At 39.8% G+C, this 14279-nt stretch overlaps 1 protein-coding gene across 2 annotated transcripts in view; it reads left to right on the forward strand.

Annotated features, from left to right (window-relative positions):
* Positions 1-14279, forward strand: part of LOC133953560 (ras and Rab interactor 2-like) — a 36095-nt gene that overhangs the window by 333 nt on the left and 21483 nt on the right. For both annotated transcript variants that reach the window (XM_062387519.1, XM_062387520.1), the window contains exon 2: positions 10961-11109. In XM_062387519.1, coding sequence (XP_062243503.1) covers positions 11041-11109 — 69 coding nt within the window. In that variant the 5' untranslated portion in view covers positions 10961-11040. The remainder of the gene's footprint in view (positions 1-10960; positions 11110-14279) is intronic.

Genomic DNA, 14279 nt, shown 5'->3' on the forward strand with positions numbered 1-14279 from the left:
TAGAAGTCTGTGAAGTGAACATGTGAGTGTTGTGGGACACGGTCGTTTAGTCCTCATTAAAAAAACAGACAGCTTCATCGAATCAAACTTTCTCTTAGTGTGTTAATGTGTGTGTGTGTGTGTGTGTGTGTGTGTGTGTGTGTGTGTGCTCCTGCAGGAGAATCTGAACTTGCTCTGGCATGATCTTATCGCAGCAGCATTCCTTTAAGTTCAGTGAGGTCACGGAGGTGCAAATACCTGGAGCATTAACTGACAATATAAAGTGTCTCGTATAAATACATACATGTGCGCGGTCATATATCAAACACATTCTCACAGTGACTTCAGAGAGTTTTTATTTTCCTTGAAATACCACTTCCATATGATACAGCCCCAGCCCCTTTTCTGAGCATACCAAAAGGTATGCTGAGGGGAGGGGGGAGGCTAAACCAATGTGCACTACCTGTACTTTTAAACACAACGTGACCCTCAATGTTATTGTAGGACCCTTTCCTGACATGGAATAGCACCTTCCAACCTCTGAAACATGTAAACACGTTAAAAGTGTAATCATTCTCAGAATAGGCCCTAATAGAGGTGTGATACTGGAGTGGTTCCCACTAACGGTCTTGGCTGTGGCGGCTGTCATATTTTAATTTGTCCTGCCATGGTTTCATAAAGAACCAAAATCTGTCTCACATTTTTTATTCTCATATTAAGATAAGTGATCTCTAACTTGGTTTGTGCATTGCTATTTGCCATTTGTGCAGGGCAGTATTTGCTATTTGCCATATGCTTGCTTGTGTTGTCGTACTACAGAGTGCTTGCGTTGCCACATGCTAATGCTGTGTTCCATAGTGTTTTTATCGTCCACACACGACCCTCAGACCTCATCGTTTTAGCTGCATAAGTGGAATGCAATGCAATTCTTTCGCTCATGTGACAACTTATATTTCCCCCTTAGAGGGATATTTCACTGAAAAAGGGAAATTAACTTATTATATACTCACCACTATCTTGATGGAGGGTCGAAGTGTTTGAGTCCACAAAACACTTATTGAGTCTCACTACTGACTATTGCTGACTATTGCTGACTACTACTGACTTCGGAAAAGCCAGCTTCGTCATGTGTGGGTCCCATGCCAGCGCTACCTGAGGTTGAACTGCGACCAGTTCAATGCCCTGCTAGCTCAGATCAGTTTTCATCTGAATTTAAATATTTCAACCTGAGCTAGTGTAGCAAATGTCACTATTCACCTCCTTGCGATTATTTGTGTCCCTGCAACGACTTTTTTATGTAACCTCATGGCGTGAACAATTGGCTTTGCATTTGATGTGAATGCAACATAATGAAACATAGTTTTAATTTTGAAAAAGTTAATAATAAACACTATAAATAAATGATCATTACTGTCCAACAGGCTACTGATTAAATGTTTTCATCCCAACCCCCATGGATTCTTGATAATAAAATTATAACATTGTTGAGCTTAAATTAGCTTAAATAAAAACTATTTAACTCCCCTGCTCTCCAAATAAATCGGACTCGGCTTCATTTAGCAAAAATAAATAAAATACACATCCTTCTGCCCCACATGCTCTCTATGCGTTTTCATACAGTCCTTTACCGTTTATTCCACAGCTTTGGCTTTTCTCTATCAAGGCCTTATATTCTAAAAGCTAAAGTAGGTTGTGTTGTGGCCTGTTGCAGCTTCTTCCGTTCATCCAAACATGCCCGATCTGTGAGAATCTGTACAGTATGCAGCTCACTTCTGTGCTGCTCTCTCAGAGTTTTCTAAATGAACAATTATCTGATGTTTATCACTATAATAAAGGGACCAGTTTCCTTATTTAAGCCTCTATGGAATCTGTCAAAGAGATTAGCTTCACTGCAGATCCAAGGGGTTGATTTGGCACACAGAGCCTTAGTTTCTTACTGCTGTGGGGAAGTGAATCAGCACAAAGGTATTTTAATTAACAATAACTTGCGGCTTGTTAGTGCTGGATAAGTACAGTTTAGTTTAGTTTAGTTTTTGTCTCCAGAGAGGCAGTTAACAGTTAGTGTTGCTGTCTGCTGTTTTCGAGTTGCTTTTCTTTCTATCGCATGATTATTCTGCTTTAAATGTATTCGAGTTATGTCGTAACCAGTCTGCAACCTGAAGGCAGAAGGACACAGGTCTAAGAAAAGTGATGTCATCTTTGCTGGACAGAGAAGCGGGGACTCAAGTTACCAGTGAAAGAATAAAGTGTCCCTGTGAAGAATGTTAACACTGAACGCTTTCACATGGGCACTGCTGTCCGCTGTAATCCTGCTGCAGCACATGAAATCTAACACTTAGTTGGAATATCAGCTCTGTGCATGAATTCAGCTTCAGATAAACGTGAAAAGGTGTTAAGTGTCGATACCAAAACCTTATTACTGTCATAGTTTGTTTCTATTCCTGCTATAATTCAGGATTCAACTTGACTTTGCAGGCAGGGTGGAATAACCAGCTAACAGGCCCTGAACTGTTGGCCTGTTTGGATGTATTTTTGTCTTCAACCTATGTCTTAAAATCAAGACAATGGGATACATTAGAATATCACTCAACCCCAGGCCTATTTATGTCATTTAACTTGTGATAAACGGAAACTGTTTAGAAATACAGTAAGCGTTAAGCATAATATCATGGAAATATATCCGATCTTGACTTGCAGGAGCCCTTGAGCATGATTGAAAGCCCATAAGGCTGTTAAACAACACAAGCAGCTGTTTTGACGTGTTTCCAGAAACCTCAAAGATTCTTCTGAACATCTGGAGGAGAAAATGAAGCCATCTGCTCCACGATGAAGATCTATAATCTTGATCCAAACAAATATGTTCGCCAAGTTTAAGTTATGTTACTAGTTAAATGTGTCTGTGTTGATGATATATTTTCCATACATGTGATGTGATCATTAGTTTCTTATGTCACACAAAGTGAGCAATGATACAAATTTTAGGCGGGAGTAGGTGTGTGAGTGACCCCACCCTGCACATTTTGTATTTTCAGTATAAGTCGTTCTAATAAGAATATGACAAACATTTGCATGTTAGTTGTTTGAAGAAAATCTAAGTTTCATTCAAATTGAGCTTGAATGTTACTCAATATCAATCTAGATCCATGAATCATTCCGTTGGACATCAAAAATGTGAAAAATAAACACCCAATCTCACAATGTTAAAAGCAGGGATTAAACAAATCAGGGATTGGCCAAAATTGAATGGGTTATTCCTTGGACCTCCTTGGTGGAATTAAGTAAAAAGCTAACATTCATAGGTTTTGCGACTGTGCTCTTTTTACTAATAAACAGGCTCTAGGTCTTGGAACTACAATTCCCACAACAACCACAGTTACAGTTGCAATCAGAAATATTCAACCCCCTTACCTCAAAAGACATTATAGTGATGTGGAGGACAGATTATGACAATAAATGACAAAACTAATTAAACAACAAAATATATTTATTGATACATATTTTAGTTATTTTCACAACAGAAGTTAACTTAACTTTGAAGTTCAAATGAAAAATGTAACTCTTTTAAGACATGTGCATGTTCAGTATTATTCAACCGCCAGCTTCAGTACTTTGTGGCGCATCCTCTAGCGTTTATAACTTCTAACTAACTTTTTGGTAAGTGCGGACAAGCTTCTTACACCTCGATCAGAATCTTTTCCCATTTTTCATGTGAAAAAGACTCAAGCTCAGTGATGTTTGATGGATACCGTGCTGCAACTGCCTTCTTTAAATCCCACCAAATATTTTCTTTCAGATTTTAATCTGGTGACTAAGAAAGCTACTCCAGGACGTTCCAGGATCTTTTTCTCAACCAAGCTTTGCTTGACTTGGAGGTGGGCTTTAGATCATTGTCTTTCTTGAAAGTCCAATGATCACCAAGGTTTAATTTGTCAACAGAAGGCATCCCATTCCTCCTTAAAATGGCCTGGTATTTCTGAGAATCCATGATGCCAGGTACACGATCAAGACCAGTTACTGCCGCAGAAAAACAGCCCAACATCATCAATGACCCACCGTCAGGCTTGACCTTTGGGATGATATTCTTATGGTCATAAGCCTGGCCTTTTCGCATGCCAGACATACCGCTGGTCCATATGTCCAAATATTTCCAGTTCGGATTCATTAGTCCATAGAACTGTCACCCAAACCTCAGTCGTCTTATCCAAATTCCTCCTGGCCTATTCTAGTCGACTCGATGTTCCTTGTGGTCAAGAGCTGAGTGCATCTTGGGAGTCCGGCAATGAAGTCCTTCTTTATTCAGTGCAAGTCTTATAGTTGCTACTGAAGCACTTGTACTAGCCTTCATCAAGTCATCCTGTAGGTGTCTTGGAGTCATACAGGGGTCTCTCTTAGTTGTTCTGACTAAGTTGCTAAGGGCCCTTGATGAAATTTGGGTTTTTTTTCAATGGCCAGGCAGGTTTGAAGCTGCTCAGTAAGTTTTAAACGTCCTTATAATGTTCCCAATGGTGTGTCTTGGAATGTACATTTTGGGGAAATCTTCTTTTACCCAAGGCCTTTCAGGTTTGATGAAATAATCTCCTCTCTCAGCTTTTGTGGAAGCTCCTTTGTCTTTCCCATGGTTGCAACTCACCTTGAATACCTCATGGGTGGGGTTTATATATGCATCACAGCTGAAGCAAATGAAGGATCATTATAGAGTTCCCAAAGGCTTAATTATGTTTCAACTCCACTTTAGGCCATACAAACTGTCAGACAGCTTTAAAAACAACAATATTATAAAGGGGGGTTGAATAATTGTGACTTGGCTATCTTAACAAAATATACTGTTACACACAAATACTACATCATGTATTTTCTGTGTTGATTTTCTGTATCATTCAACTCATAAAGAAGTCATCCGAAGCAGTATCATCCTCTTTGAAAAAACTGTAATTGATAAATCCTTAAAATCTTTGGGGGGTTGAATATTTCTGATTGCAACTGTATCACCAAGTGTCAGTGGTTGTTTCCAGCCCTCAGGCCTTCGAGGGTATTGATGTGAGTGACAACTCTTTCAAAGTTAATCGCTCTCTTTGGAGTCTCTGTCAATTACAGTAGTTAAAATATTTTCTGTTCATCAGGAGATTCTCCCTTTATCTGCCCATTCTGCTACTTCCTCCTCTTCCTTTGAAAAGTGAACCAGCCGAGACATCTCCCCCCCTCCCCTCCTCCTTACTAGGACTCATTTAAAGGGGAGTGACCCAGAGTTAACACCGCAGCCTTCTCTCTCTTTCTGACCAAGATTCAATCCATCAACGCTTTAAATACATGTGAAAGCTGATCTGCTTCACGGTGTTGTTTGTTTGCTTTTGCATGCTGCTATTGCGAGACTTGTAAAGCTGCGAGTCTCTTAACTGTTGGGGAAATGTCATGGAAAGGCTGAAGGTAATCCTAACCTTCTGTACTGGAGAAAAAAAGAAAAGAAAAAGGGAGTTCACAGATTCCTGTGTTATATAAAAACCAAAGAGCTTCCTCTGTAACTACAAAAACATGGATTGGACAGTCAGTCGGTTCAGCTGAACTCCCCTATAACCACTGACTCATATTCTGCTGATCACAAACACACACACATAGACACGCACACACGTTTCTCATCACTTTAGTTGACACTTTTCCATCTTAAGTAAATTGTCAAAGTCCATGTTTATTTATAGTGATGATATAATAATAATGTCATGTATGTAGCACCTTTCAAAATGCTTTACAGAGAGGACGAATACAAAACAAGAATACAAAACATCAAAGACAAATGAATACAATGTCCAAATTCAAAAACACAGTTGAAAAAATAATACATTATTTAAAAGTAATGGCAAATGAAAAGGATAAAAGAAACATAAGCAATAGCAAAAAGGATATAATTCTACGAATAATATCATATTTTTTCAATTCATACACTGTGTCCTGCATGCGCGCATGTGTAGACACACACATCATCTGGTTTGCCTCAGGGCAAAAAACATGGTCCTCGTGTCAGGGTTCTTATCTGCAATTGGTTTAAACAGCTGCCTGCAGCCTCCTCCTCCTCCTCCTCCTCCTCCTCCTCCTCCTCCTCCTCGTGCTCTGACAGCAGCAGGAGCCCCATCATCCTAACAACACTCCTTACTGGATCTCACATCCGGCCCACAGAGCAGCGCTTCACGTCACAACAGTTTAAACAAACACCAAGTTATGTTTTGTTGGATATGTTTTTACAATGAGGGACAGGGAGACTGTTGGGGAGAAAAGTTCGTTTTATTGTTTTTTTGACCACAGTATGTTTGTTCTGGAGCATCAGTCGGTGTGGAGAGAAACAGAAAAACAGTCCCTGCAGTTTTCTGTGGATTCTACAGAGTCATGGGGATAAAAAAAGAGCAAACAAAATGCATTGGCTGCCACTGAAGTACTCAACAATATTCACTGTCTAAAAAGAAAAATAAAAACTTCATAAAGTATTTGCCTCAACTAACTTAATTAAATCTAACTTGTAAAGTTGGCAATAAATACCTTATTGTGGCGAAACAAAAAACTTTCAGTTTGGAGCACTGGGTGTGCCTCAGTTTAAACCAGGCCAAGTTTAGAAAGGAGTCTCCCAGAAGTTTAGCATGTTGTTGTTGTTTTGTTAGTTTATTTGCAAAAACAGAATCTGCAGGATAACTCTCTAGGGTTTTTGACATATTCAGTGACCTTTGACATCCTTGTGATTTGTTTAGATTTGTTGAGCTTCTGTATGTCCACTACTCCTGTCTGCATGCCCTGTGAATGATGTATATATGTTTGAATTGGTTAATGTAGTGTAAAAGGGTCTAGAAAAGGTGATGTAAATAGTCTGGGGGAAACCCAGATGTACAAATGACTGTAGTCGGTACAACTATTATTCTTTGGAATTCTTAGTATTTTGAACTTTAAATTTGTTTGAATCAATATGAAATTATCCAAAACAAAAGATAATCAGTTAGTAGAACATTTTAGGATTCTGTGCCAGTGACAGCCAGTGGCCGGAGGCATTATGTTGTCAGGTTTTCCGTTTATCATTCCATACGTCCGACCCATTCTTGTGAACACGATATCTCAAGAATGCCTTAAGAGAATTCTTTCAGAATTGATACAAAAAATTTACTGACACAAAGCTGATGGATTTTGGTCACTGTGACCTCACAAAATACCTATCTCAGCAACACTTCGAGGTAATTTCTTCAAAGTTTGTACAAACACTAACTTTGAGTCAGTGGTGAACGGATTAGATTTGGGTGGTCAGAGGTCAAGTTGACATGTTATATGCTTCTTAAACATGATATCTTAAGTCTCCCTACAGGAAACTTATTCAAACTATAATACAATTTCTAAAATTTCTAGAACTGCAAAGCAGCGCTGGGCGGACCTGAGAAACTGCATTTTGAAGCGTTTTGCCTGAAACATATTAATAATGACTGAGGAACTATTGACACATTAAGCTGTTCAGGCTTGGACTCTGATCATGAAACAGGAGATTGGTGGTGATAGGAAAATGCACAGTGGAGTTATGACAAAATCGTCTCCTTGGGGGAAGGATGAACCTTCTCTGTACCTCAATGTTTACACGGTTTGAGGAAATGTCCCAATTCTGAGAGAACGAGAGAGAACTAACCTTTGCAAGACGTAACTATTCCTTTGATCTTTGAACACTCACGCTGTGGGTGATACTCCATGTATGTCCGCAATACAGATCATCGTGTTTTAATGGCGTGTAATCACGCCACGCCACAGTCACACGTGTGACGAAAAATTGATCCTTGAGTTAGTTTGTATCTCCATCTTGTTGTGATGACACTCATCTCATTTGAAGTTGATCTGATGTAAGCCCTGGTACAAGTACCTCAAAGTAAAAATTTGGTATATGGACTAAATGGCAACTAAATGCAAAATAGCAGGCTTCATGTTGCATTTTTCCGATTGCACCTAGACTTTTTTGTTTGTTTGGTCATGACAAACCTATGTATACAATTTTGTGAAGATCGGTCAATGTGAACGTGTTCCAGGGGTATCGGAGGACACCGTTGAGCCATTTTGCGACGCCCATTGAAAATTCCTCCAAAATACATACATTTACACCACTTTCTAAATTGATGCAAATTTTGGTAAGAATTTGAGCATGTCAAAGCCCTCAAATAGCCAATTTATTTGCCTGAAAAAAATATATAAATATAACAAAAGCTTAATGAACCCATATATTTAAAAACCATACCTGTCGTTCACAGCATTTTAAATGATTTACACAGGAATAAATATATAAATAGACAAAAACCTTTATTAAAAGGGAAGAGCCAACCAAGGGCTAGGAGATTTTATATGCCCCCAAAAATTCATAAGATCCAGAAAAAGGGACTGTACCACTAGAAGTGCCTCCAGGTAGGCCAATTGTATCCTACTATGGAAGTGAAACATACCAAACAGCAGAATTTATAGATTATTATCTTAATCCATTGTCAATAAAACAGAGATCATATATTAAAGATACATATCACTTTACAGATATGGTTAAAAACCTGTCAGTGCTCGGGCCCTAAATATGACCAATTGTCACTTGGACTCAAAGAACTAACTGATTAAATTTCAGTGGTCTAACTTCAAAATGCATATGCTCCCATATGAGTCTGGGGAGAAACACTTTTCCTTTATATTTCTTTTTTACATTGCAGTTCATATTGATCTTTTATCAAATATTCGATACAAGATACATTTTATGACCTTAATTCTGAGCCAAGTAAACTTTTGACAGGGTTACCATCATGCATTACACACAATGGCAATGTTGCCTATACAAACACTTGGCATGTATGCTGTATTCATTATAAAGGTCCTTTGAAATCAAATCATCAGATCTGATCTTTTGATTTTGCAGTAAAAACAGAAGGTAGAACCCATTAATCAATGTGCTCTCATGTATGCAGAGGCACATTAAAGACATTAAGATTCATAAAGTTTAATATTGACACGATGATACTGAAATCATGCCATTAAAAGCACAAAACACTGAGGCTATTCATCAGCTCTGATGTGGGACAGCAGCTTCACAGCTAGCCTCACATCTACTGGGAGAAAAGGAGGGTCCCACCACCAGACTGGTCTTTAAAAACAAAAATACCAGAGCTTAATGAAGTACTGATGTCATTCTTGATTCATTATAATTTTACAAAACACAATGTAGTCTGTGTATGCATGTGTGTGCGGGGGGGGGGGGGGGGGGGGGGGGGGTCTGTGTTTACTTGCAGCTCACAGTGATCTGTGATTGAGGAGAAGAAATTAGTGAATAGTTTGATGTGATCTCAGTGGCTTTTTCCTGTGGGGGGTGAAGAGGAGCTGCCCTGCTGGGATGTTATCTTGTTTCCTAGTTCCTGCAGCACCCAGCATGCTCTGTGTTGTGACTGAGGCTCAGGAGGTTTATGCATTTGGAAAAATGATTTACCTTTCTGTCCGAGTTTTTGTTGGCACCGTCCCTGAGAGCAGATCTGTTGCAGAATCAACAGTGTGATGAGACAGAGAATCATCACTCACTGATTTACAGGAATCTCCTCAGTATGACTCACTTTTGTAAAGCTCATCCTTACATTTTTCCCTTGTGCACTTAGGATTCCTTATTTCTTCACTTTCCTCTGTTTGTGGAAATGAAACCATCGTGGCAGACAGATATCAGTTCCACTCTAAGACAGTCAGGAAACGGAATCACACTTTGTGCGGGTCACCTCATATGTAGTGACATTTACTGTAACTGACTTCACTGACTTTGTTTCGGTTTAACTTGCAAATTAGTTTGAAAAGTTGTGTCTCGTATGATGATTACAAATCAATTGTTTAACATGAAACCAAGAATAAAAGCATTGGATGGTTTCTGTGAAATAAATCCATATATACTCTTGCTGATGGAGTTGAATTTTGGCTCCAGGGCGTTTGACAGGTTAATTCGGACATGGTGACAGTTCTAATCATGAAACTCAGAGATACTGAAAGGTCTGTAATTTCATAATATATGACCTTAGGCTCAGCTTGCTTGATTAAGGATGAATCGCTTTCATTGGGGTTAAATGTTTGTCGCAAGATAATCACTATATAAACACAGACCATTTACCATTTACATTTAGTTATCCCAAAGTATCCTGACATGCTCCTCTGAGTTTCCCTTTCGCCCTACAATTAGGGGGTAAGGGGTGCGGAGGCTTTCTTGCTATGTGAGATGAAAATACATGTGGGGGCGGATACTCGACATCTCCTGGTTCGCAAGGACTGTGAACATCAGCCAGGAAGGGAAGGACTAGCCTGATGGTTTCAGCTGGACGAAAGAGAAAGACAGTAGAGAGGGAAACAGAGATATGGGAAGGACACATCACCAACACAAAGAAAGATAAGAAAACAGAAGTTAATCTTACCAAGGAAGAAAGGGAAACCAAAACAATAAGATATAATAAGAAGATGCAATGATTTGATCAGAGTTAAATAGAGTTTCTGCTAATTTTAGATCATTTTCAAGTCCATCAGATCCATCACTAGTGTCCTACCAAAGCCCTTAGGCCTCAAAACGTTGCTATGATGGTTGGGAAAGAAGGGCAGCTGTTCTTAAAGTGAGCCTCGCCAAAATGGAAAATTAATTATGCATGTATGAGAACATGGGAACAAAATCTTGGAAAAAGAAAGAGATTGAAAATTTGATGGAAGGAAATGGGAGAGGCAGGTGAGTGGAAACTGGTTCAAACTAAAATAAGCAGAGGATTGGAATGAGATTTTTAAAAAAGGTCTGAGGGTGAGACAAAGGATTGATGAAGAGAAAGCAGAGGTGAATGTGTAGAGAGGGAGGGAGAGGAGGAAGTGGCAGACAGAAAGCCTTCCAGCAAGCCAGCACTTCCAAAGTACGGCTGTGGCCAAAGCAGGAATTTCCTCTGGTTTCACCACAGCTGAAGTATCTGAAGTGAAGTGTGTTTTTGACCCACAGAGCTCCGGCGCCTGCTGACACTGTCTGAGACGTACACACACACACACTCAGACTCAGAAGTGAGAGGACAGGAAGACAACATGGCCTTCAGCTCTTCAGCCGAGAATGCCCCCAGTGGCCTGACAGACAGGAGCGGCAGCTTCTTTAAGGTAATGATGACGCCGGGGACTTTCCAAAACCCCCTTGGAAAAGTAATAGATTCACTTCCTGTTTATCTTGTGGTTGATGTGTTTTTTTGGCTGGCTCAACTTGTGTTTAGAAGACAGAAACAGCCAAGGACTGAGTAAGCTCTGTCCAAAACTTCTTTCTTTTCCGTGTCAGCCACAACTCCCATCTGTCACTGTTCACACCCACCTGGGAGTGTTTTTAGAGCTCAAACACTCCCAGGTGGGGTTGAGTTTGAAGAATCTGAAGTAAAATATATACACTAGAATGGCACTCGCCAAGGCCCAACAAAAGGAAATTCAACCAAGCTGCACCAAATTTCACACACATAAATATTAATACAAATATTAAATACAACTGATTTGTTTTTCATCAAGATCCATAAATGATTCCCTGAGAAAATGTTGAGAATGTTGAAAATCTGGATCAACACAAAAATGTCACAAGTTCTTCCCTGAAATTTGTTAGTTGCATCTGCTCACACCTGGTATTCAAATGCATCCAGAATGTGTCACTTGTGATCACTTGGGATCTCACTTTCCTGCTCTACATGCATTTGTGTTAGTTTAAACTAAATTATTTTGTTTCGTACGAGTCTGACTGTACAGATGTGTCTGATGTCACTGTTTGTGTGTGTCTGTGTGTCGGCATGAGAGGGAGAGGAGGCACGCTGAATTAGTCTTGTGCGGCTTTCACCAGTTAGATTTCACCAATTTATGAAAAGTATCAGTTATGATGTTGTGGTCAGTTTTGATATTTTGGCAATGGCCACAAACAAATCAGTGTATGGGCTCAGATAAGAGTAAAAAGATGGACGTCAGCTGAGCTGGTCCTTGATCTGTGGCCCAGGATGCAATTTGTAGAACACAACAGAAAAAAACTAAAAGTAAACAAATATTGGAAAAGCGGGGCCATCCAAGTCAAAGACAGCAAAGAAGATGGTAAGAGAGTTTGTGTTGATAAACTCTGCTTTAATATACAAATTGTAGATCAATAAATGTCAATATACTTATATTTACTAGAGCTCTGCTACAACACATGATCAACAGTAATTCATTGATTACCTGCATTCTAATCCAGTGAACATCATCAATCGTGTCATACACACCATGTGTTAATATCAGTTTATAGTTGTAGCAAGCATCATTCATTTACTACTCTCTCTGCTGACGCTCACATTGCATCAGGTCCATGTCTCTCAGAAACACTTACTTGTGAAGTCACAAGATAATTTATGGATTTATTCACTCAGACTGTTTTTATCCTTTCAAGGTTTTATCCTCACACTGTTTGTTCTGACTGAGCACTTTCCTTCATACTTTCAGGGAATGTAATTGAGTATTGATTGATGAGATTTTCAAGTGGAGCTGTATGTATTCTACAGTTTTCCTTTGCTTTCTGCCATATATTGAAGCAGTGCTGGAAGTGAGGAACGCCAGCTGCACTTGTTGGCTGCCTGACAAACACATTCACAGGAGTAATGAAACTCGCTCTCCCTCTCTGTCTTAGTGTCTCTCACTCCCTTTTTCTGCTTCTCTTCATGGTATCTCTATTGCCTCTGCAGTTTCTCCTCTGCTTACTTTCACTCTAAGTTTGTTGCACCTGTATTCTGCTTCACTGTTCTATATAAAAGGTGCGAACACCGAGTAGGGGAGGGTTGTTATTCCCCCTTCATGTTGGCAGTGGAGGCTATCACAGATATATATATCTTTGTAAACAGGAGAACTGGCATGGCGGGACAAGACGAAGACATAACAAGATGTTCAAATAACAGATGGGGGCAGTGTTTGTTTCAGCGTAAACATTTACATATATGGTGACAGAGAGAGCTCATTGCACTGTTGAGGAAAAAAACGTCATCAATTTGACGACACATGCGCTGTAGTTGAAGTTATTGAAGTCTGCTACTTGTCAGTGGTGCTGGAACTTCACAAAGCAATGAACTACAGAAGGGTTCATCCATTTTTTGGGTCCCCTGGAAATATTTCTATTGTCGTTTTTCGCAATTTTCTGGATTTACACTTGTTGGGACTTTTGTAGCGAATGTGACATAAAATTTAGTGTAAAGTACTCAAGAAGTTTTTATAGACAAACTTTTATGACTTTAATGTCACGTTCTTCTCCCATGGAGTACAACAATAGAAAAGAGAGAGGTGACACAGGAGACACGGTTAGAAGGAGGGGTCCCTCAAAAGTGGACGTAGGGCTACACATTGACAACGCAGGCCTATGCCAGGAACAAAGATTTTGTGTCATCATAACATTACAATAGGTGTAAATACATGAATGAAATAAATCCCAGTCGATGCAGAGACCCACAAAATCAGGTTTGCACCAGACAATAGGGCAGCATCTCCGTGGTACATGGAGGGATGGTTGTGAGCTCGTTCAGGCAGTCAACTCGAGCTGCGCTGCGCTAATCATGTGACATGCTTCACTCGCCACAGCCCCTTTATCCTAAACACCCTACCAGTTTGCCGGTCTATTTAAGCTGCAAAGATTCCCCATCTCCCCCTTTGCTTGACAGTGCCTCTGCTGCCCTGCATGCGTCAGTATAACCACCTGTTGATCCACCCCATTCAAAACCCCCAGCATCCACCTGATCACTCTGCAACAAGGGGGCAAAGATATTTACTCATCAATCCCAATTATATCAACTAGTGCAGTTCTCCTTTTGGAGCTACTTCAGAATTATTCCTTGTCATTAGTGAGTCCTCCTCAAACATTATATATTGTCACCTTGTATCGTTTGTGTGCTGAATGTTTTGTGCAGAGCTTTTTGAAGGAATGTGGAAAACTTTGTATCATCCTAACTGGTTTATCTGCAGCAACAAAACAGAAGTTGTGCTGCTGACGTTAAAACCCTACAATCGTCTGTTCATCCCTCCCTTGTGACTAATCTGTATTTCTTAATCTGTATAGGTTTTTGTTATTTTGTGTTTCATATAACCTACTTTACATTCTATATTTAAAGCAGCTGTAGCCTTGTACTTCCTGCTACATTCTCACTCATCTGTGTAATGCCATTGAGCAAGGCACCTCAAACTTGAGATGCACGCTATGTAAAAGTTGCAGTTTTCACCTGACGGCGTCTCCACACTTCATCCAGCTGAAATGCACCAACAGCCACTTTTAAAGGTTCAGACGACTATGA

The sequence above is a fragment of the Platichthys flesus genome, chromosome 5, assembly GCF_949316205.1.
Source record: "Platichthys flesus chromosome 5, fPlaFle2.1, whole genome shotgun sequence".
NCBI lineage: Eukaryota > Metazoa > Chordata > Actinopteri > Pleuronectiformes > Pleuronectidae > Platichthys > Platichthys flesus.